At 60.6% G+C, this 22,260-nt stretch overlaps 4 protein-coding genes across 5 annotated transcripts in view; 2 read left to right on the top strand and 2 right to left on the bottom strand.

The window, feature by feature from the left end:
• Nucleotides 1–10,892: 10,892 nt before the first annotated feature.
• Nucleotides 10,893–14,743, top strand: LOC125696740 (rac GTPase-activating protein 1-like). 2 transcript variants are annotated; one of them, XR_007378489.1, is made up of 16 exons: nucleotides 10,893–11,085; nucleotides 11,177–11,379; nucleotides 11,456–11,580; nucleotides 11,655–11,733; nucleotides 11,843–11,896; nucleotides 12,282–12,359; nucleotides 12,447–12,567; nucleotides 12,813–12,973; nucleotides 13,074–13,235; nucleotides 13,325–13,420; nucleotides 13,487–13,679; nucleotides 13,821–13,856; nucleotides 13,943–14,075; nucleotides 14,155–14,257; nucleotides 14,336–14,453; nucleotides 14,526–14,743. XR_007378489.1 is itself a non-coding variant. In XM_048952816.1 (16 exons), exons 1-16 carry the CDS (start codon nucleotides 10,998–11,000, stop codon nucleotides 14,575–14,577), a joined length of 1,872 nt encoding a protein of 623 aa, XP_048808773.1. In that variant the 5' UTR covers nucleotides 10,893–10,997; the 3' UTR covers nucleotides 14,578–14,743. The 2 variants fall into 2 exon arrangements, 1 of the variants encoding a protein (XP_048808773.1); XM_048952816.1 differs by having other exon boundaries at nucleotides 13,751–13,856.
• Nucleotides 14,744–15,418: 675 nt separating this feature from the next.
• Nucleotides 15,419–19,618, bottom strand: GMPPA (GDP-mannose pyrophosphorylase A). The gene is made up of 12 exons (XM_048953607.1): nucleotides 19,486–19,618; nucleotides 19,321–19,418; nucleotides 19,143–19,246; nucleotides 18,844–19,036; nucleotides 18,651–18,710; nucleotides 18,443–18,573; nucleotides 17,663–17,797; nucleotides 17,393–17,490; nucleotides 17,206–17,252; nucleotides 17,041–17,133; nucleotides 16,792–16,960; nucleotides 15,419–16,704 (listed from the first exon to the last, which is right to left on the bottom strand). Exons 1-12 carry the CDS (start codon nucleotides 19,571–19,573, stop codon nucleotides 16,604–16,606), a joined length of 1,317 nt encoding a protein of 438 aa, XP_048809564.1. The 5' UTR covers nucleotides 19,574–19,618; the 3' UTR covers nucleotides 15,419–16,603.
• Nucleotides 19,619–19,918: 300 nt separating this feature from the next.
• SPEG (striated muscle enriched protein kinase) overlaps nucleotides 19,919–22,260 on the bottom strand; it is a 31,124-nt gene continuing 28,782 nt past the window's right edge. The window contains 4 exon segments of the mRNA XM_048952464.1: nucleotides 19,919–21,142; nucleotides 21,285–21,434; nucleotides 21,623–21,698; nucleotides 22,023–22,246. Coding sequence (XP_048808421.1) covers nucleotides 20,935–21,142; nucleotides 21,285–21,434; nucleotides 21,623–21,698; nucleotides 22,023–22,246 — 658 coding nt within the window. The 3' untranslated portion in view covers nucleotides 19,919–20,934.
• LOC125696601 (aspartyl aminopeptidase) overlaps nucleotides 22,174–22,260 on the top strand; it is a 43,952-nt gene continuing 43,865 nt past the window's right edge. Inside the window, exon 1 of the mRNA XM_048952470.1 lies at nucleotides 22,174–22,182. Within this exon, the coding sequence (XP_048808427.1) occupies nucleotides 22,177–22,182 (6 nt within the window). The 5' untranslated portion in view covers nucleotides 22,174–22,176. The remainder of the gene's footprint in view (nucleotides 22,183–22,260) is intronic.

The following is a 22,260-nucleotide window of genomic DNA, read 5'->3' as shown; positions in this document are numbered from 1 at the left end:
TCCATCCTGGCTACGGGTGTGCGGCATCGCACCCTTCGCTGTCCCCTGCTCACCACCCGCAGGGCCACGGGTGCTGCAGGCCATGCTGCACCTTGCTCCCTGGGCTCAGCAGCTTTGCCCCCACCTTGCAGTGCTGCAGAGCCCGTGGCTCGCCCTGGGGCTCACACCTCAGGCAGTTCCTCCAGTCCTCTCCATGCATCACCAGCCACTGTTCGTCCATGTGCAGCCCCCTGGGCTGAGCGAGCAGCTGCCATCACCAACCTGCATCCAGGAGAGCATCAAAACAACCTCCAAATTGATCCCTGAGACTCTTCTGCAAGCCCCAGTCACGTCCTATGAGGAGCAAGCGTCCGCTCTAGTTACTGTCTCCTAGGAGAGCTCTGGGGACTTCAGGCTGTCACAGGAGGAGCAGCCCCAAACATGACATCTCCATGGAGCCCAGGGTACGGCAGGCAGGGACACGGTGCCACTGAGCAGATGGCACCCAGCCAGATCGATGGGAGCCGTGCTGGGCTCCAAAGCACTGCGGGTGCTGGGGTGGGAACAGCCACGTGCCCACAGCCTGAGGTGCTCTGTTGTCCCCCATCTGCCCCCTGCCCTGGTGTCCCGGTGTTTGTCACACCTGTCACCGTGACAAGGGAGAGATTAGAGCCGCCCTGAGCCGCTGCTTCATATTCATGAGACTTCAAAGCATCTGCACCAAACCTAATCCTCCACACAGCACCCTGCCAGCAGCCCTTGCTGGGCTGGGAGGGCTGCCGGCGGCCACACAGCTCTGCTCTGGATACGAGATGACACCCGGGTGCTGTGCTGTGCCCCATGCTTGACCACAGCGCGGGGTGATGGGCTGTGTGCCCGGTGCCAGGCTGCCAGGCGGGGAGTGCAGGGCCTGGCGGAGGGCGGGAAGCGCGGCCCCCACGGAGCCGTCTCCTCCAGATGGCGAAGGCCATTAGAGCCGCTCTCGTGCGCACGGAGCCATAAAGTTTATGGGCCTCATCATTTAGCTGTAATGGAAATAGTTAAATCTGTCTCTGTTTAAGCAAACTGTGCCCTCGCGGGAGCGCTTGATGCCATGTGCCGGTGGCTGGGGGGCTCCGGGCTCTCCTTCCTGCTGCCCACATCTTCCTCCTACCCTGACGTGTAGCTGCTGACCCCAATGCATAGGGTACCCCACAGGCAGGGGCTCAGCTCCACACTGGATTCAGCCCCTCCCCAGCCCCACATCCCACCTGCATTATGGAGAGCCCCCCCATCCCAGCAGTCCCCCAACCCATTGTACTCAGCTGTGATATCGGTGGGAGCTACCCCCTCCCCAGCAAGCAAAGCGTGATTAATTACAGAGTAAGTCATTAATATTCACAGCTAATTAAAGATCCTTATCGTGAATAATGGAGCTCTGACTCCAAATTATGGGACACGGATGGAGGAAATTGGGAGGGGAGAATGAACTGGGGCTGCAGAGGGATACAGCTGTGGTGTAGGGGCACACAGGGAGCTGAGGTACCATCATGGGGGCCTGGGCAGTGGTGGTGGCCAGGGGTACCTGGGCATGTGGAGCTCTGGTAGGGGATGCAGGGCTCGGATGCAGGGCAGTGTGAATGGGGCAGGCACGGAGTCCAAGCTGGGGCCGCGTGGTCCCCGCAGAGCATCCAGAGGGGAGGGCAGCAGCACTTTGCCTCAGCTCCTGTTATACAAATGAAAGGTTTTTAGTGGGAAAGACTCTGGGAGAGTAATACATCTCCCATATTGATCGCAGGCCAGGGACCAAGGCACGGCTTAAACAGTAATTGATTTCTAGCCGCCGAGATGTGTTGGGGAGCATTGATTTAACAGCACTGCAGACACACTGCTACTAATCTGATTAAAGTATTTAGCAGAAATGTTATTCTTTAAAAAAAAACAGAGGGAGGTGATGGTGCTGCCTGGGGCCAGGGGGCCAAGCTGGGGTGGCAAAGCCAGGGTGCAGGGTCCTGCTGCAGCCCAGCAGCATTACGGGGTGGATGGTGTCCCTTCCATTCCCATGGCAGTGGCACACATCTGCAGCCAGCTGTGTCAAGGGCACATGCAGAAGGAGTGGGCAGCACATGCGTGAGCAATGAGCTCCAGAGAGAGCGTGGGCCCACAACCAGGGCCACAGTGTGGATGGTGCTCCCAGCATCCATTCCAGTTCCATGAGGGGCATCGGCTGTGAGGGGGGTAGGCAGCACCCCTCAGTGCCATTCCTGTCACACCCATCAGCCCAGTTAATTAACACGCGGTATCAAACAAATAAATTATTCCTGCTTCCTATTGATTCTAATTTACTGGCCCCTGGAGAGCCCAGGCTCGTTTATCCCACCTGTCACCCCTGCTTAGCAGCTGTGCTAACACCTGCCTGGCTCCCAGCACCTCTCCCACTCCCCTGCCCAGGGCTGTGCCTCCTGGACACCCAGCCTGGACCTTAGTCTCTGTCCCTGGGCATCCCCTGCCTCCCAGCAGCACAGCAGTCGGATTCCCCTGCATCGCAGGGAGTCCCAGCAATGCCCGTGCACCGCCTCTGCTGTCTGCCCGTCGATGCCAGCCTGATCAAAGCAGCGCTCCTCCCTGCTCCCGCCCTGTATTGATGCTGGATTGATCCATCGACCTGCCCAGCTGCTGACTGCACAGCTCCGTGATCCTGTACTGCTTGTTCGGGAGATCTGAGGGAGGAATAGCACCCAGCTCCTGCATATGCTCAATGCTGGACTGCTTTAGTGCTGTCCCACAGCAGCCTAGGGTGCTCTGGACAGCAGCTTGCAAGCAGGGCTTGGGTGCTTGCAGCACAGCACTGGCCTCACCTCAACTCAGCAGAACAACAAGGCATGCTTTACCAGGGAGAGCTGGAGGCTGGCCAGGGACACGGCACAGGGTCGCTGACCCAGCATGCGTGCCTGCTGCTGCTCCACGCACCAGTGCTCTCCAGCACTGGAGAGCTGACACCCACCCAGGCCAGCAGCCAGCAGCAGGCTGTCTGAATCTGCCTTCATCCTTCATCCCAGGCAGCCAACAGCGCAGCAGAGAGCCAGGCATCTTGCTTGGAGATACCCACTTACCCAGCCAAGCCACATGTGCTGAGTCCTACTCTCCAAAACCTGCTCCTTACACCGGACAGCACCCACATTCCGGGAGCTTTCCACCTTGCTCTGCAGTTGGACACCATCGTGGGATGCTCATCATGGGGTACCCTTAATGGAGTGCCCATTGCAGAGTGCCCATCATGGGGTGTTCATCATGAAGTGCTCATCATGGGGTATCCATAATGGAGTGCTCATTGCAGGGTGTCCAACGTGGGGTGCCCATTGTGGGGTGCTCACCATGGGGTGCCCATCGCAGGGTGCAGCTTGGCACGGCCCCACTGGCAGCACAGCAGGCACGCGTAGGAGGAGCGCTGGCAGAGCGGCAGTCAGGAGATAAGCTCCCCTCTCATCCTCATTGTGTGTGACGGGAGGGAGATTTATGGCTCCAAGCTGCGATTTGTGCGCGGCTCAAGCACACGGTATTGATCACTCCTGGTTGCTCCCGCTGCTCCCTCACCTCGCAGCCCCTCCTACCTCAGCCCTGCCATTAACTCTTCCTATCCTGGGGGCTGGGGCCACCCTGGGCTCCGGACAGGGGCAGGTTGTGGGGCTGGGGGTGAAGACATCGCTTGGCAAGGAGTGAGGCACAGGGGCAGGGCTGTGGGCATGGAGTGGACTGTGGTGCCAAGGAGATGGGGATGGCGGGCAGTAATAAGGGGACAGATCAGAGGGGATGGGGCACAGTGCCTTGTTGTAGCACCCTGAGCAGTGCTGAGCACACAGAGATGGCAGGTGGTGAAAAACGGATGAAATCAGGGGAAGGAGTGTGATGGTCTTGGGCATCCAAGGGCACAGGGATAGCAGGGAGGAGTCCCTGGGCCAGTGGACAGGCCGGTGCTATGGGGCTGGGGATGGGGGCAGCTCTGTGGGCTGGGGAGGGGATGGGGACTGCGGGTGCCTCTGCAGCAGCGGCAGGAAATGATGTGTGAAATGAAGAGTTCCTGCCCAGTGCCCAGAGGGAGCGAGCAGCATACTGAGCAGGAGCTGGGGCTGGGGAGGGGGGAGGCACAGCGGGGTGCACGGTGAGAGGGTCCCCTCTGCACTGCACAGGAACCCTAAAGGGGGAAGGACGGCTCTGCAGCATGGGGCTGAGCCCCTCCTGGGGGGGAGGTGGGAGAGGGACTCTTAGCATTGGTGTCTGCTGTGAGAACTCCCAGGGTGGAGGTTTGGGGGGCACACCCCTGCTACATAAAGCCCTTGCCCCCCTTTCCCTTCACCACCTCCCCGCATGCTGGTTTCCTGCTGCTCCACGGAGATAATTAAATCTGCTATTTCGGCAGGTTCCGCATCCCCTGCCAGGCGGATCCGTAATCAGTGCCAGAGTGCCCGGAGCTCCCCCACCTGCACCCCCTCTCTGCCTCCCCACCGCCCACATCAGCCCTGCTCCGGGCACCTTGTCCAGCCTCCTCCAGCCCGCTCCTTCCCTGGCAGCACCCTCAGGGATGGACACCCACGAGTGCCCATGAGAGGACAACACGCTTCTCTCTGGTGCTGGTCTCATTCCCTCATCTCCAAGTGTCCCACACTGTCTCCTGTGCAGGTCTTGGCACCAGGGCAGGGGGGGATCAGCCCCAGCTCCCCATCCATCCCTGCGTCTGGCTTTATCACGGCACCCGGGGACGCTTTAAATAATTCACCAGCATGAGCTCCAGCACAGCTGCTGCCGCAGGCACCGGGTGTGCGGAGCCAGGCAGCGCCTGGGTGGCAGAGATAGCGGTGCGTCCCTGCCAGCACCCTCCATAATGCCTGGGCTGCCCACTGCCTGATGGCACCTTTGGCTGCAGGAGAGGCACTGGCAGAGGTGGGACTTGGTGCAGGGATGCCCACGCCCAGCCCTGTGCCATGCTTCCAGCCTGGCTGGCTCTCACCATCACCTGTGTTCTTCCCCCAGCCTCCTGTGCAGGACCTAGGATTGATTGCTGAGGGATCCTGTTATTAAGCAGGCAGCACCGGCTGTAAATTTGAATCAATAATTTAAGAGGGTAAAACTATTAATAGGACATTAAAATATCTGCCATTGGCTGAGGCAGGAAGGTTGGAGTGAAGGTCAGGTGACCAGGTGACATAGGACATGGCCTGCAGAGGGACAGTGTGTGCAGTAGTGTGTGTGGCGAGGTGATGCCCTGTGCTGGCATCCCACATGGCAAAGCATCCCCCACGCATGCTTGAAGCTCAGTGCCACACTCAGTGTCGCACTGCCAAGCAGCCTGGCCTCACCACCAAAATGCCAGGTCATGACCACAAGCGGGAAGGGTTAATGGCTCTGAAAGCAGAGCCTCCCCCTGCTCCCCGACCGCTGTGTTTTACAGGCCAGAGCTATTAATGGGAAATGTTCCCATCAGCACCATTGATCCCCTTGTTTACAGCCCCGTAATCCTTACTCTGTTGACTCAGGAGCAAGGAGGAGAAAGGGAAGAGATGGCATCACCACTGCCCTGCCTGCACCCCACCTCACCCCAGGCTTTGCAGCACCCCCTGGACCCACTGGGGCACTGCAGATGGAGCAGGGTGAATGGACGGGGGCACTGCAGCACAAGTGCACGTGGCCATGCAGTCTTCCTGGTGCCCGCCAGCTGCCTGGCACCTGGTGGTGGGCCCTGCACGGCAGCACCACTTTGTTCTCATTAGTGCGACGAGCAGAGCCGTCACGGCGAATTAGGGACCCACCCGCCACACAGTGATGCATCTGCTGTGCAGCAGAGAGTGTGGAGTAGTGGCTGTGGCAGGCACTGTGGCCAAGGGACAGCTGCAAGTCTCATCCCATCCCTGCTGGGCTTTGATCCACACAGGGTGACCCCAAGCCATGCTCCCCGGTCCGTCCCTCCCTCTGGCTCACCAAGGGTCCTTCATCACCCAGAGGTGCCCCATGCCTGTGCCAATCTGCCCCCCACAGTGGCACTCACGGTCTGGAAATCACTGCTGGAGCAGTCCCTGCCTCCAAATGTGCAGCGCACCAGCATCTCGCCCAGCTCCAGCCGGTGGCTCACGCGCTCCACGAATTCCACAAAGTCGAAGGGGTGGCTCTTCTCCTCCTCGCTCAGGTCCAGCTTGCCCCGCAGGGCTGCCAGCACATCCTGCTCCATGCCCTCATGCATCAGGGGCCAGCCCGCCCCATCCAGCAGTCCCAACATCTCCCCTGCCCAGTACAGGTCGTGGCTGGAGAGCTGCGAGAAGCGCGCAGGGTTGAGGTTGCAGAGCGTGACGGCAGGGAAGGTCTTGTTGCGTGCCGTCTCCTCCTCCAGCTGGGTGCTGTGAGGGTACTGGAAGTACAAGCCCACGCACTTGGTGTAGACGTGAATGAGGAGGGCGAGTGAGCCGAGGAAGGCCAGCAGCCACAGCAGGTTGCGCGTGGTGTAGCGGCGGTGCTGGAAGATATGCTGGATGCCGTGAAGTGTGGAGCGCCGAGAAAACTCCTCCAGGCTCCACGGGCGCTGCTGTGGGACCACAGCATCATCCTTCAGCTGGGCACAATGCACCGGGAGCCCAGCGGAGCAGCCTTCCAGGTGAAGGGGTGCTGAGGACCAGGGATATGCCCAGGGGCGCTGAGGAGGCCCCTGAGTCTCTTCCAGCCACATGCTGAGCTGTGAGTGCAATGGAGGAGTTGGAGCGCTGGGCAGCATAATGCGCTCTGACAAAGTGGGGAGAGCAGGAAGCTTTCTAAGTGCTGAGACCACAGACGTACTTAATGATGGAGCCAGAGACTAAAGCAGCCCTGGAAACCATGGGCACTCTCATCCGTCCCCTGAGAGCCCAGCAATTAGCCCTGCTTCCTTTCTCCATCTCCGGGTACTTAGCACAGGCTCTGCAGGGAGGCACAGAGGTACCTGGGCATCAGCTCTGGTGTGGGGTGAGATGCATGGGAGTGCAGTGTCCTCTACAGAGGTGGCCCTCAGGAGCCTCAGCTCTGCCCCAGCCTCACGAGAGCAGAGATCCAAGACATCAGGCTTCATCACTCAATGCCACCCTTGTCATATCTTCTGCACCTTCAGGCTCGGCCACAGTCTGGCAGAGGCCATGGGGGTGAGGATGCCCAGGCACGAGGCTGGGCTCTCTCCTGCAGCAGCTCAGCCCTGGCCTGGCACCCAGCAGCAGAACAGCCCTGTGAGTGTTGGGTTTGGTGGTGGCTCAGCCACGGCTCTGTGGTGCCGGCCCTGCCCGGCTGCGCTCCCATGGCCCGTGCTCCCCTGCATAGCTCTAAATCCATTAGCTTTGCATAATTAGATTTTTCTCAATTACCAGATTATGATAATTAACAGCTCATTTGGAGGAGGCAGTGCCTAATCCCGGCATCACGCCTGGCTCAAATCCAGCCCAGCTCATGAGGGCGCAGGGATAGCAGTGACACAGGCATGCGGCAGCCTGGGAGCTATGCCGGGGCGGGCAGCCTGAAGGATGCTCCGGCATCCTGTGTGCCAAAACCCAAAGTCTGCCCATCTACATGGACCAGCCAGCCTGGCCAGAGAGGTCAATGTTGGAGGCAAAACTGTGAGCCCACATGGAGACAGCAGATATCAATGATGGTTCTAGAAGAGGCTGTGCACCTAGGTAGCTCCAGAGATGCAGAAAGCATCTTGTACCACATCCTGCAGCCAGCTGCCAAGGGAAACCACAGGAGAGGTTTGCCTCATGGGCTGGGCTGCAGTCATTAAGGGGGGTTGTTAATGAACTATCCAAGTCAATAACGTTTTCGAGGAAGGATGGGAGAGCAGGTTAGGGGGAGGTGGTAGCTGGGGAGGTACCAATCTTTATCATGGGAAGGCAGGGCAGTCAAGGCAATTACTGCCCATCAACAGAGCTTCATCCCTAGTAAAAGAGTAGAACAAATATTGAGAGAAAAATGCTTCTGAGGTCCTCGAGGGCAGGGGAATGGGGAGCAATAAAGATGTTCTCAGAGCTCACATAGAATAAATCTGCCCGGTCTGACTTGATTGCCTTTTTTGGGTAAAATTGCTAAATGAATCGATGGAGAGGAGACAAGAGGTGTGATATATCTGGTTTTTATTAAAGCTTTTGATGTAGCATCTCAGGGAATCAGTTCCAGTTGGCAGGGACAGCCAACCCTCGTTCACAGGAGCAGGGGGACGGGGCAACCCCATGATGTGGGTGCATAGAGATCGTGGTGGCACTGACTTCTGAATGTGCCACAGCCTCTGCTGTCACCTGGGATGCTTGGGGCAGGTTTCTCTCCCAGTGCTGGAGCAGCCCTCAGTTTTGGGGGAGCAGAAGAAACTGTTCAATGAGGCACATCCACAGCAGTGCCAGGAGCAGCATCTGCCCGTCCTGCTATCTCCTCTCTCCCCGCAGTCTGGTTTCTCCCAGTGCCAGGCTCTTCCCCCTCCTCCCACTGGTGCTAATCCCCTAATCTGTGCAAAGCAACAATTTCCTGCATGGCACGGTGTCTGCCTTTCGCAGGCCCAGACAGCTGAGATCTGCATTCCTCCCTTTCTGAACGCCAGCTCCCTTATCAGCATCAGGTATCGGGTGAGCCAGGCACCACCTACCTCCGATAAACCCATGTTTTATTGTGTCCCATTTCCATTTTATCTCCAAGCCAGCAATTATCGCCCATCTCACAACACGCTGTGCTGTGCGCAGGGCGCAGTGGGGCGAGCTCCTGTTTTGCAGGCAGCCCTGGACCACAGTGTCAGATTGGAGGGGTCAGGGGCAGCAGTGGCGCCATGGAGTGAAGCTCACTGCTCACTGCCACCCCATCCATCTAACTTTGTGCCACAGGGGCGGTGATGGGTCTTCTCCCCATGAGCCAGATGTGTTGCATAGAGCATAAACACCCGCACCAGTTGTTGTGCTCCTCGGTGTGAAGGCATCAGATGTCTGCGTTAAAACAAAGCTCTCCACTTAATTACTCAGGCTGATAATTCAGCACGTGGAGGCGGCTCTGGCTGAGAGCAGAGGGCTGGATCACAGCTGGGACTGGAGAGGCTTGGAGTGCACATTAATCCTGGCTCTCACAGCCCTGATTAACGGTGCTGGAAACCTGCCCACCCCGCTCAGCCATGGGGGAAGACTCCATCCACCGCACCCCACTGCTGCCCCAGCAGGGGGGCTCTTTCACCCCTTGTGTTGGTGGCTGCCAAGCCAAAGGACCTCAGTATCTTCAGAGGGACCACAGCGGTGCTGCACTGCCCAGGTGCACCCGCACCAGCAGACACCTCCTGCAAACTCACCTTGTGCCAGGCTGGTGGCTGGGCTGGAGGCTGCAGGCAGGCTGTGCCATCCCTGTGGGGCCCCAAGGGTTAAGCTGTCATGTATTCAGGGCCACACGCTGGCCAGGAATTACACTTTTATCGGCACGCGGTGCTGCCGCTGCTTGAATTGGGACTGGGAACTCTATTTCCGAGCTCACCCAAATTATTCTCCAAGAGATAAAGCGCGGTGCAGAGCAGCGCCGGCACTTCATTAACATTCCCCAGCCCATTCAGCTTTAAACGAAGATTGCCTGCCTCGGAAAATGATAAAATTGAACATGTGAAGCAGGGCATTATGTTCCATCAGCCGATATTATTTTCCACGCAGGGGCCGAGCGGAGGCACAAACAGCTATTTATGCAGCGCCTGGCCAAACCACAGAGCCGGTAGGGGTGGGTGGTGGGTGCACCCTGCCCAGCCATGAGGATCAGAAGGTCTCACTGCTGTGTCCCTTGTAATTGGGCTTGGGTGTCCTCGGGGCTGTTCCTGCTGTTCCATGCATTAGGCCGTGGCACGTGGGTGAGGAAGAGGCTTAGCAGTGGAGGTCCCAGCTCCCCAGTGTGTCAAACTGGAGGCTTCCCAGCCTGCCGCCTAGCCCCAGGGGATGTGTTGGCTGAGGCAAAGCTACCCCAAGGGGACAAACACCCCTCTGTCCCCTGCTAGGGCTGAGCAGAGAGGCTCCTGGGGCCGCAATTGGATTTTGCTCGGCCACGCTGAGCCTATCGATCTGGCAGTAATTAAAGTCGCTCCAAACCCTGACTCATATTCAACCTTGGGAGGAAGGAGATCCTTGGAGAAGCACTCTCTGCTCCCCACCTGCCAGCTCAGCACCCACTGTGGCAGTGTTGGTGCTGCCCTGGCACAGCTCTGTGCCCATGGGGGGACCCCACCCCACGCCACCTGCTCCCAAGGCTCTGCTCTAAGCCCTGCACATTTGGACCCTACATAATGAGCCCATGCTGGTGCCTCTTTGTGTTTCTAAGTCATCCTGCGATGTGGGGTGCTACCTGCTCTGTGTCGTCCGTCCCCCCCCCCCCCCCCCCCGTCCCTTTTCAGTGCCTGGAGGCACTGGGGTGCTAGGGGTGCAAAGAGGTATCCGGGGAGGTGTGAGGGCAGGTGAGACCCAGCCAGTGTGTATGTGTGTGTGCGTTTGCACGGGGCCCCCCTGCACGCCCAGCCCTGCCGCCAACCCCACTGCTATTCCCGGCATCTGCAGCAGGTCGGGACAGGCATCAAGGAGGGGTGGCTGCCATTCAGCAAAGGCCCCATCAACCCGCTCAGAGCCCCTGCGGGAGCTCAGAGACAGAGGAACTGGGAACTTTGACAGGGAGGGTGCGCAGGGCGGGGGTCCTGTGGGGTACAGCATCCCAGCGGGCCCGGGCAGCAACCGAGCTTTGCGGCAGGGAGGTGGCTCCATCTGCAGGACACAGCCCCGCCGGGAGCCCCGCCGGGAGCCCCGAAGCCGTCGGAGCCGCGGGCCTCGCGCCGGGAGCCGTCGGGGCTGCGGGAGGCGGGGTCGGGCCGGGCTCCACCCCGGCCCCCGGCCCACATAGGCCGGCAGAGAGGGCCCCTTGCCCCTCGGAGCCTGCGCTGTCCCGGCGCCGTGGGGCGGAGCACTATTGCAGCGGCGGAGGCGGGTAGGGGGTGTGCGGTGCGTCCCGTCTATCCGAACCGTCCATCCGCCCATCGGGGCAGGATGCTGCTGCGGCGGCGCTGCGGTCGCCTGCTGGCCCAGCTGGAGCGGGCACGGCAGCTGCTGGAGCTGGACGGCCGCCTGGAGGAAGGTCGGTGTGTGAGACATCTCTGTGTGGAGCTCGTAGGGGGCTCTGAGGGCGGCCTCCAGCTCGGTTTGCCACTCACTGCTGTTACCTGCAGACTTCATCCGCGTTGTACGCAGCTTTGAGACGACACGCCAGCGGTGCTGCTGGCTGGAGAAGGACAGGCAGCGTACCCACGAGCAGCTGGCCCGTGCTGAGGCTGAGCGGATGGCACTGGAGGTGAAGCTGAAGCACGCCCGCAACCAGGTGGAGGTGGAGATGAAGAAGCGGCACCGTGCAGAGGCTGAGCTGGAGAAACAGGTCTGCTGGGCTGACAGCTGGCACACAGCAGGGGTGCTGGGAGTGCTTGCCTCATGCCATCCCATTTGGGTCACAGGAGCGCAGGCTGCAGCTGGTCCTTGAGCTGCTGATGCAGGAGTCGTGGGGCAGTGAAGAGCAGTTCTCTGTTCTCAGCACCCTGTCTGGATGGCGTCTGGGGACAGCCCTGGCAGCAGGCAGGAGGTGAGCAGAGCTGTGGGGGCACTGGGCAGGGTTGGGGGTACCCCAGTTGTGCTGACACCAAACTCTTTCCACAGGTCATCTGCTGTGGATGAGTCATGCCAGTCCCTCCTGTCCCACTCAGGCATCAGCTATGACCGCACTGAGGATGATGTGGTGAGGAGTGACCTGGGGGAACTTCAGGAACTGCCCATGGTGATGGGCAGAGCTCAGGTGCTGGGGTGCTGTTGGCCTGGCAAATGCCAGCACCTCTGCTGTCTTTCAGGATGTTGATGTGATGGTGGTGCGGGCCCTGAAGCGCAAGGCCCAGGAGAGACAGGTGTGTAGGAGGGATGCTGGGGCATGATATCCTTCCATCCCTGCACAGAGGGCTGTGAGGAGCCTGGCAGGGGGTTAATGTATTGCTGCTGGGCTGGGAGCGCCGTCTCTCAGCAAACCTCTGCAATCAATAGAAACTCCATTACCCTGTGCTGTGGCCCAGCTGGGCTCCTTAATAATTCATCCCCACGTGTGGGCATCCTGCGTGCTGCTCTGCATTGCAGCCCTGGCCTGGGCTCCTGCTCCCTAGGTCTGGGTTCCTATGTGGCTGCTGTGGGGTCTGGATGCAGCCACATTTTTGGGGGCTGAAACCATTGCATCTGGGTGCTTGGTGGGCAGTCAGGGAGAGGTTCTCCTCTTCATCAATCCTTCTGTTCTGTCTCCAGCGCCTGTCCCTGGCCCCTCAGGTTGGCCCTGTGGTTGTGGCGAAGCGGCACCGTTCTTCTGTGGCACCCTCCAGCACTGTGAGTGGAGATCCCCTGGGCTGGGCAGCTGGCTGAGCAGTCTGTGGGGCTTTAGCCAGACATCACCTCACTGTCTCTGCTTCACAGGAGAGCATCCCCCCTGCACCCCGTCCTGCTGAAGTCCTGGAGTCTGCCCGCAGCCCCCCGCCTCCTGTGCTAGTGCCACGCCGCTGCTCGCGCCAGGGTCACCGCATCTCCACCCATGCAGGTCACGGTGGGGGGGAAGCGAGGGCTTGGGTGCAAACAGTATGCTTATGTGGGGGAAGTGAGACTGGAACTGGGGTACTTCCATTGCAGGGGAGATCAGCTGGGAGATGGTTGTGTGGCACTAAGGTCCTCTGGATGTGCCATATGCCTCCATCCCCACTGGGGGGCTGATGGATTCCCAGGAAGCGGGGAGCCTCCCACATCCCTTGGCTTTGGGGAACCCTGCACTGCTCCTTCTCTTTGCAGAGCTGACCACAGTGTGGGGCACCAGCGAGGATCGGGGCGGCCGTGCATTGGTGCAGGAGAGCCAGGCTGAGGGCAGCTCTGTGGGGCAGCCGGCGCCGGGCCCCCCTCACTCCCCTCCACCTGACTTCCTGTCCCCCCAGCACCACTTCTCCTCCAAAATGGTGCGGGCCGAGCACCCTCTCCTTTCATTGGACCCTATGGTGAGGGGAGCCAGCAACGGCCAGAGCGGTGCTGGGCCCTCACCCCGTCTCCCCACCCCAGGTCATCCGCCCGGAGCCCTGCGGTGCCTGTAGCTCCCGCCTGCGCTTCGGGAGGGCTGCGCTCAAATGCCGCCAGTGCCAGCTGCTGCTGCATCCCAAGTGCCGGGAGCGCTGCCCCGGGCCGTGCACCGCCCGGCCTCGCCCACAGCCCCGGCCCCGCGAGGTGAGCGGGTGGCCGCGTCCCCGGGCACCAGGGCTGGGTGCTGAGCGGGCCAAGCGCTGCCCTCCCTTCTCGTTGCCCCCCCTCTCCAGGGTGTGCTGGCCGACTTCGCCCCCCGGACCGCCCCGCTGGTCCCAGCGCTGGTGGTGCAGTGCGTTACCGAGGTGGAGACGCGGGGCCTGGCTGAGGTAGGGGACGTGGTGGTGTGGGGTGAGGCCGTGCTCCCCGCAGGCTGAGCCGCTCGGACCCCGCAGGCTGGGCTGTACCGGGTGCCGGGCGCGGAGCCGCTGGTGCGAGAGTGGAAGCGGCGGCTGCTGCATGGCGGGGAGACACCAAGCGGCGTGGCCGACATCCACGTGGTGTGCGGCGTGCTCAAGGACTTCCTGCGGAGCCTCAAGGAGCCGCTGGTCACTTTCGGTCTGCACCCGGCCTTCCTGCGGGCTGCCGGTGAGCGGGGCTGTGGGGATTCGGATGGGGCGGGGGCCGCTCCGCTCCCGTAATACCCAGTGCCTCCGCAGACATCCCCGACGAGGCTGCCTGCGGCACGGCCCTGCGGCACGTGGTGGGCAAGCTGCCTGCCGCCAACAGGGACACGCTGGCCTTCCTCATGCTGCACCTGCTCAGGTGAGGGCTGCAGGACTCCAGCCCTCCCCGCATGTAGAGGTGGGCACCCTACAGCCAAGCCATGTGCCCACCCTGTCCCCTCGCAGGGTGTCACGCAGCCCCGAGTGCAAGATGGATGTCCTCAACCTGTCCCGTGTCTTCGGCCCCACGCTGGTGGGGCACGGCTCCGCCAACCCCACACCGCTTGCAATCATGGAGGACACACCACGGCAGTGCAAGGTGAGTGGAGCACAGGCTGCTGGTGCTGCCACAGGTGCTGCCTGCCCCTCCTCCAGCATCTATTCCTCCCTCTGTGCAGGTGGTGGCTCGGCTCCTGGCACTGCCATCTGACTTCTGGAGGGGCTTTGTGGGGACAGAACAAGAGAACCCAGTGCCAACGCCAGATCCAAGCAGCAAACACGGTGAGTGTGTGGGACACCCGTAGCCGCAGCAGAGCCAGGGTGTGACTCCTTGCCCCTAAACCATCCTGTGTCCTCCAGAGCCGCTGTTCTGCCCCATCACTGCCCCAGAGCCACTTATGGGACAGCTGAGCCCCACCAGGACGTGCTGCCTGCCTGGTGCCCTGCGGAGCTGCGTGGGCACAGCCACCCAGGCACCGTAAGTGCTGCTGGAGGGGGGTTGGGGGGTGCCTGCCTCGCATCCTGACTCATCTCCTGTGTTCCCCCGCAGGCAGAGGGCAGCCCCTGGGAAGGTGGGGCGGTTCTTCCCCTCTCCAGTGTAGCTGTGGCTCCCTAGGGATGGAACTGGTGACGGAGTAGCGAGGAGGAAGAGAAAGAGGAGGGAGCAGCGTGAGCCTGTGGTGCTCAGCTTCCCTGTAGCTTTGGGTGGTACAGGGATGATGCCCCGTGTGGGGCTTACTGGTTGGTTTGTATTAAATGTTTGCAGCAAAACTGGCCTGAGTGTGAGTGGCATCTGCAGCAGGAGAGCTCCAGGATATATGGACAGGACTGGGCTGGGCTGAGGGCTCAGTGGGCAAGAGCTGTGCTGAAAGCACTGTGCACAGCAGTCCCCGGCATCTTGTTTCTACAGAGGCAAGACAGCTGCCATCACTCATGGGCAGGGAGGGAAAGGCAGGGCCCCCTGCAGCCCCTCTACTGTGGGCCCCTTGTCAGCCCAGATGCTGATGGCCTCCAGTAATCAGAGCTGCTGCTAAGGGCAGAACAGCCCCAAGACTTCCCTTCCTTTTAACTCAGGGCCCCTTTTAACTCCTTCCTCACCTTCAGCAGAGCTGCAATATGCAGCAGAGGTGTGCAAGGCTCTGCTTGCAGCAGAGTGGGTGGATGGGCAATGGCCCAGGCAGGGCTCGTTTCCCCCCTACCTGACACCTATTATGTAGCACAAGGAACAGGCAGTAAGGGGGTTACTGAGGGAAAAGGGGCCTTGCACAACAGGGGGAAAAATTGCCAGAGCCATGTCCAGCAGCTGAGAAACCTTTGTCCATACTAAAACCCAGGGCAGGTATGGGACACAGGAAAAATATTCAGAAGTGAGCAAGTACTTTGGCTCAGCTCCCCTCAATGCAGGGGTGTTCACCAGAGGGCAAGAAAATTAGCACATCCAAGGCAGAGGCAAAACTGAAAGAGTTTAATGTGCTTAAAGTCAGAGGGAACAGCTAATCTTCACCAAGGACCACAGCAGAACTGGCAAAGGAATGCACAAGGCTGGGAGCAAGGATTTGCTGCAAATCCATCCAGCTGGGGTGGTATGGGATGGATGGAGAATCCCTAATGCAGTGCCTGGTGGGAAGTGAGGCGTGATGCGCCCTCGGCAGCACACAGGGCTTTAGTGCAGAGCTGCATGACATGGAGGGAAGGCAGGGAGATAAGTGGATAAAGGGCAGCACTGGTTTCTACTGTGTGCCAGGATCAGCAGTGAGCTGCCTTCAATAAAAACAGGTTTTACAAGCCGCAGCAAGGCGGTAAATCTCTCTACCCCTGCACACAAGTGAGATGATTGCTCCTGTGCCCTGTGGCCATCACTGGTGCGAGGGCAGGCATGCAGTGAGGCCCCTGTGTTGGCCCTCAGGAAGGCAGGGAGCCATTGCCCTATTGTAACCTGTGCAAGTTACAGCCTGACAAGAGCGCAGGCTGCCAGCTCTGCCTCACACTGAGCCTTTGTATGAAGGTGCTTCTATGGGAGTGGGTACTTCCACAGCTACCTCCAGGGACAGCAGTGATGTGACAGAGCTCGCTGTCCCATCCAGTGCTGTTAGACCAGTCCAATGCTGCTGGCATTGCCCCACGGTAGGCAGAAGTCCAGCTCAGGCTCTTGCAATCACGCTGCTGAATCCTCCCACCAGGCTCATGCTGGGTGGGGTGTCTGGGCAGAACAGGCAATTCAAAGCTCCCCTGAGATGGGCCAACACCTTATGAGGAGTTGGAAAGAGCAGCTGTTGAAGAGCTAGGGCAGGAGTACCAAGTTTTCCAGGGCAAGGCCATGCTGGTAGTGCCCTTTCCTATGGCAGTACCCAGAGTTCAGGACCTAAGATGCTGCAGGGAGCAGGTGATCTGCTCAGCCAGCAGCTGGCCTGGAGCCAAGGGCCCTGTGTAGGCCCAAAGCCTCACCCTGGGCTGCAAGAGAAGCAGCACGCGAGACTGATGGCTCACCAGCTTTAATGTCTATCTGGAGCTGGCTTCAGGCACTTGCAAGGCTCCCACACCTGGCTCTCTGGAGTGCTGGGAGTCCCCAGGAGGTGAAGCCCTATCTGGGGGCTGGCAGAGGCCATCCCACCCCAGCAAGCAGCTGACTCACAGGATGATCTGGTTCTTGTAGCTGCGGCTCAGCTCCTTGTGAGGAAGGACGATGGAATTGAGAATAACAACCTCAGCAGGAATGGTGACACTGCAGCCTACAGGGAGAGCATGAGGGGTTTAAAAAGAGAAAGAGGACCCTGACTCACACTGTAGGACCTGGTGTAGGGCTGGGATGTACTTACCCAGGATTGTGATGGAAGGCGTGAGGCGGCCGTCACGGAAGAGTGTCTCGCTGTCAATTTTGGCATAGGGATCGTTGGGGTTGGGGTCACTGGGTGTCCCTTCAACCCGGGCCCAGCGCCCAATGGTGCTGTCCCAGCCCACGATGGTATTGAGGACACAGGTGTGGTCCTGGAGTACAGTGGTGGATGAGTGGTGCAGCAGGGGGCTGAAGAGGAGACTAACCCTGCCCAAGAGCAAACCCTGCTTACGTGCAGTGAGGCCCCATGCAGGATGATGGACTCGCGTATGCGCACACCAGCTCCCACCATCACTCCTTCCCCAATGGAGACATTGGGGCCTAGCTGTGAAGACAGAGGATTGGGGTAAGGTCATGGACAGTGGTGTCCTCAACCCCGCAGTCTTCCTGCACTCACCACTGCTGTGCTGTCAACAGAAGCTGTAGGGTGGATGTACACATTCCCTGCAACACAAGGCAGCTATGTGAAGGGAAGCAGACCAGAGCCCAAGCAGCACCTGGCTCTGAGAGCATGGGAAAAGCTGTCTGTGGACCCTGGCTACCCAAGGCAGCTCCCAGGCTCTGGGGAGATGTCAGTGAAGTACCTCGGATGATGGGGCCTCCAGGTTTGTTTTGGGCCAGCCTCTCTGGGTGGCTTTGGCTGTACTGGTTCAGGTAGAGGCGACTGGCATAGATTGCAGAGCTGGGGAGGAAAAATAGAAGACTGTTATTGTCTCTCTGCCTTCAGGACAGAGGAGAGTCTGAATTCAGTACCTGCCATCCTATCCACCCACCAGGCTCTGTCTGGGCATCTGCCTCTCCCACATCTGGCATAACTTACTCAGAGCTCCTGCTGCACCAGCCAAAGCCCTTACCCAGCTGATTTGATCTGGCTCCAGAAGCCATCAGTTTTGTAGACGTAGAGTTTACCGCTCCCAGCCAGGGCTGTGAACACATCCTGCTCCAGCCGGATCACTTCGGCACGCTGCCAGCCATTGGAGTTCTCCTCTCTGCAAGCAAAAGGTCTCTTAGATCCCTGCCCCAGCAGGGGACCCTGGCAGACCCTCTCCAAAACTGGGGGGCTCCTTCCTAGATGTGCACTTCTCCCCAGAGACAGGGCCATCTCTGCCAAGCCTGCAGTTACTCTGCCAGCTGGAATAAGTTCTGTGCCAGAAGTGGATGGTGCAAGAGCTCCACCCAACCCAGGTTGTGACAGATCCTGTCCCCTAGCCCAGAGCCCTGCACAGCAGGATTGATGCTGGGTGGTGGCAAAAGTGACAGGCTGCTGTGCAGAGAGCTGAAAGGGGAAGCAGAGTGCTCCCAGTTGAAAAGCCCCTTGTCCAGAGCTGTATGAGAATGGGATGGGAGGAGAGGAACGGAAAGGGCATCGGGAAGAGATGCACAGGACAGCCTTGCAGGGCTGTAGCAGGGAGGAAAGCATGCATTACCACCAGGCACAATCCAGCACAGAGCAGCCATCACAGACACAGAAGGACTGACTTACCCAAGGTAAGGACAGCTGGTGCAGGACCAGGAAACAAGTGAGTGATGGCAAAGGAGGAAAGAAGATAGAGAAAGAATGGAGGATGAGTGTGCTGCTGCAGGCCTGGGGAGCAGTGGGGTAGGAGAGACACGGGGCAGAAAGGGGCTCTCACAGTGCTAGCTCCTGCTGGTTCCTTTGGAAGACCTCGCCAATGTGCTGGAAGATGGTTGGTGTGAAAAGGTAGATGCCACAGTTGATGATCTCACTGACAAACGTGCTGGGCTTCTCAACGTAGTGCTGGACCTGAGTGAAGGAGAGATGTGAGGGCCACGGCAGAGCCCCAGCACCACGTCTACTGTTCACTCTTTGTCTTCCTCTACCTCCTGCGTGTCCGCGTTGGCCACGATGCAGCCATAATTCAGAGCCTGCGTCCTGTTGGCCTGCAGAGCGGGGTGTGTCAGTGCCAGGGGAGCAGCAGGTGGGTGAAAGCAGAGCTCACAGCCTAGGGCTCATCCAACAGCTTCCAGCCAAGCCCATGCCACAGCTGCACCACTCCCTGTCCCTGCCACGCACCGTGGTGCCCAGGATGACAAAGCTGTCCGTGTCCCCGTGCTGTTGTCGGAAGTCCAGCATCTCCTGCAAGGGGAACTCGGAGCACACGTCCGCGTTGAGGACAAAGAATGCATCAGCACCACCTGCCAGGATCTGGTCACGGAAGTGGTAGATGCCCCCAGCCGTGCCCAGAGCTGCGTACTCCTGCAGGTACCTGTGAGGGAGGGAGGGCTCAGAGATAGATGTGCTTTGCAACAAGCGCTCTGGGATGGGTGAGAAGGGAAGGCAGGGCCAAGGGGGGCACCCGGCAGAGCACCCACCTGATGGGAATCTTGAATTCCTGCTGGGCCGCCGCCAGGAAGCGGCTGAGGGCTTCGTGGGGCTGGTAGAAGCCCATCAACAGTATCTCCTTCAGGCCGGGCACCTGCGGGGGCACAGTGGGAGGGCAGCTCCTGCACGGCGCCCGGCCCGGCCCGGCTCAGCCCGGCCCCCGCGTACCTTGGCGCACGCCTCGATGTGGTGCTGCACCATGGGCACGCCGGCCACGGGGAACAGCGGCTTGGGCACCTCGAAGGAGAGCGGCCGGAAGCGGGTGCCTGCGGTGCACAGCGGGTCGGCGGGGCCGGGCGCGGGTCGGCCGCCCCGCGGAGCCCGGCCACTTACCCTTCTGCGGGCCCCCGATGAGGATCACGGCCTTCAGCGGCATGACGGCACGGCTGCCCCGGCCTGGCGAGACACTTCCGGGACACATCAGCGCGCTCCGCCGGCGCCGTCGCGTCACCGCCGGCACCGCCCCGCGCCCCGGCGCCGCGCCCGCCGCCCGCCAGGGGGCGCCGTAGCGCTGCTAGAGCAGCCGCGCACGCGTTTAGGGCGTGGCCGTGCGCATGCGCGTGGGGCCGTTGCGGTGCGGGGCGTGAGCGAGGCCTGGTGGTGCGGGCTGAGGGAACGCGCTGTGTGCGTGCATGGCCCGCCCCGAGCCGCTGCTCCTCCCAGCCTTCAGTCGACCCCTGAGCTGAATCCCCTCCAGGCTCTCCCTCAGGCTGTCGCCACCCCGTAGCCACGCTACCCCTCCCACAGAGGCACGCGGACAGACTCGGGCTGCTCAGGGCCTTTATTGCTGCTCTGGCACGGCACTCGCTTCAGCCCGCAGGGACAGCAGCGCCTCCGGGGCCTGGCAGAGAGGTGGGGGCACAGAGCAGGGGCAGAACTTCTCCCCGCTGTCCATAAATAAAGTCCAGTCGCTGCAGTGCAGTTGCCCCGTGCTGCCCCAGCCGGGGGCACCTAGGGGAGGCGATGGGATCCGCGCAGCGTGGGGCACCCCGCAGGGCAGCGTGTGTGTGCGAGGGCGTGCATGTGCGTGGGGCGTGTGGTTCAGCAAGGCACATGTGGGGTTGCACGTGGGGCGGGAGGGGGCTGCATGGAGCGTTTTGGATACGGGCAGCTGCAAGCATCTCTTCCTGCTCCCAGTGCCCCCAGAAGCAAGAGCAGTGTTGGCCTGAGCAGGTGCAGAACATGTGTAGCCCAGGGAAGGCACCGGTGTGGGGCCCGGGCTGCAGCCCTCTGGAGCAGAAGCAGGCCCGTGCTGCCGGCTGGCCCCTCTGCGCAGCCCAGCGGAGCAGCCTCTGTCTTCGGCACTCCCGTGCAGAGCACGCTGACCGTGGGCATCCCCAGTCTGTGTTAGGGGATGAGGCCGCCCCTTGTCCCCCCGTGTCATGACAGTGGGAGCCACGGGCTGCGGGTAAGGCACGTGGCTGGGCTGGATGCTGCAGGGGCAGCCACATCTTTGGGCCAGTCCCCCACTGACCACGTGGCCTAGGCTGGCCGGCATGCTGGCAGATCTTCCAGACCTCCATCTGCATTCTGTCCCCATCACATTCTTCCCCCAACCCTCTGCCACATTCTCCATCCATTCCAGCATTGCCATCTGACCCCAGCTGGGGCACCATTTTCTGGAAACTCTTCTTCGACTCCACTGAAAGACGCCACTCATCTCTGTCCCTGTCCTGCCCTGCCGGCATCCCTGGCAGGTGGGGTCCGTGGGCTCATCCTGGCTCCTCGGCCGCCCTGTCCCGCGGCCCCTGGAATGTTCCTCTGGCTCCTCACCCCTCACGGCTACTGCGGCCCTGGTGGCTGGCCACCCTGGTAGGAGCGGAGTAAGACCTTGTGCTTGGTGACAGCCTCACCACGGCGCCGCTGGTGCTCCACCAGGAACTCCTTGAGGCGATTGGTGGTGAAGGTGAGAGTCTGGCGGCGCAGCTTCATCAGGTAGGCATCCTGGAGCCAGGTGTTGGCGAAGCAGTCCTTCACCGTGGGGCGGCTCCTGTGGCAGTTCAGTGTCAGAGACCACAGGGTGCCCACCACCTCCACACCGTCCCAAAGCCAAACACCAGCACCTCCCTCCAAGACCCCCTGAGTGTCCCCTGGGTCTTCCTAAGCAGGCATGGGGCTCAGGAGGCACTCACCAGGGGTGGACGGTGAGGACCTTGCGGATGAAGAGGGCAGCGCTCTGTGAGACGTTGGGGTACAGCTTGAAGGCATCAAAGCGCCCTGCCAGGATGCGGTTCTCTGTCTCAATGGGGTCCAGTTCAAAGAATGGTGACCGCCCACTCAGCCTGGGAGGGAAGAAGTGGCACGGGCTGGGCACAGTGGTGAGAGGACACCGAGCACCCACCCAATCCCCATGTGGGACAGACATCCAGCTGAGAACAGTCTGTAGAGCTACAGCATCCCCCCCTAGCTTGGTGGCCCTTGGTGGGGGGCCTACATCTCAGATGCTCACCCCCAAGTCCCCTTCTCTTACATGATGTAGGTGAGGACGCCAACACCCCAAACATCCGCAGCGGAGCCCACCGGGTCGCCTTTCACCACTTCTGGCGCTGCAGACAGAGTGAGCAGCCCTGTCATATGCACAGCAGCCAAACCCAGCACCCGTAGTAAGTACAGCGCCCCCAACACCCACAGCCAACACAGCACCACCAACACCCCACCTTTTTTTCCCTCCCAGCACTCCTTGCTGACACCCCAACGCAACCCAGCATCAGGTACCCCAACTGCCGCACAGACACCCAAATGCTCCCACTGAGCCCAACAGCTCTAACAGTCCCCTCTAGATATCCCCAGCATCCCAACCACTACTCAGCTTCGCCAGGCACCTCTTAGCTCCCCAGGCTCCATGCATGGGCATAGCATGCCCCACTCACACATGTACTCCAGTGTGCCCACACGTCGCCCCAGCTGCCGCAACACCAGGGGGTTGTAGGTCTGGGCGCTGCCAAAATCAATGATCTTGAGAGCGTTTGTGCCCGAGACCACAACGTTGTCAGGCTTGATGTCAAGGTGCACAATGCGGCGGCCATGCAGGTACTCAAGGCCCTGCAGCAGCTGCAGGACATAGCTCACCACATCGTCCTCCGAGTAGCGAAACCTGGGGATAGGGGA

Source organism: Lagopus muta, chromosome 8 (assembly GCF_023343835.1).
Source record: "Lagopus muta isolate bLagMut1 chromosome 8, bLagMut1 primary, whole genome shotgun sequence".
Taxonomy (NCBI): domain Eukaryota; kingdom Metazoa; phylum Chordata; class Aves; order Galliformes; family Phasianidae; genus Lagopus; species Lagopus muta.
Note: the sequence above shows the minus strand (reverse complement) of the source record. Positions and strands in the feature narration are given on the sequence as shown.

Excerpts from the sequence above, each read along its gene's own strand:
- GMPPA (XM_048953607.1), bottom strand. The coding sequence starts at position 19,573 with ATGTGTCCCGGAAGTGTCTCGCCAGGCCGGGGCAGCCGTGCCGTCATG. Across the intron at positions 19,419-19,485 it reads CATCGGGGGCCCGCAGAAGG|GCACCCGCTTCCGGCCGCTC; the intron begins GTAAGTGGCCGG and ends TGTGCACCGCAG. Across the intron at positions 16,961-17,040 it reads TGCATGGGGCCTCACTGCAC|GACCACACCTGTGTCCTCAA; the intron begins GTAAGCAGGGTT and ends ACTGTACTCCAG.
- LOC125696740 (XM_048952816.1), top strand. The coding sequence starts at position 10,998 with ATGCTGCTGCGGCGGCGCTGCGGTCGCCTGCTGGCCCAGCTGGAGCGG. Across the intron at positions 11,086-11,176 it reads GGACGGCCGCCTGGAGGAAG|ACTTCATCCGCGTTGTACGC; the intron begins GTCGGTGTGTGA and ends TGTTACCTGCAG. Across the intron at positions 12,568-12,812 it reads CCGCATCTCCACCCATGCAG|AGCTGACCACAGTGTGGGGC; the intron begins GTCACGGTGGGG and ends TTCTCTTTGCAG.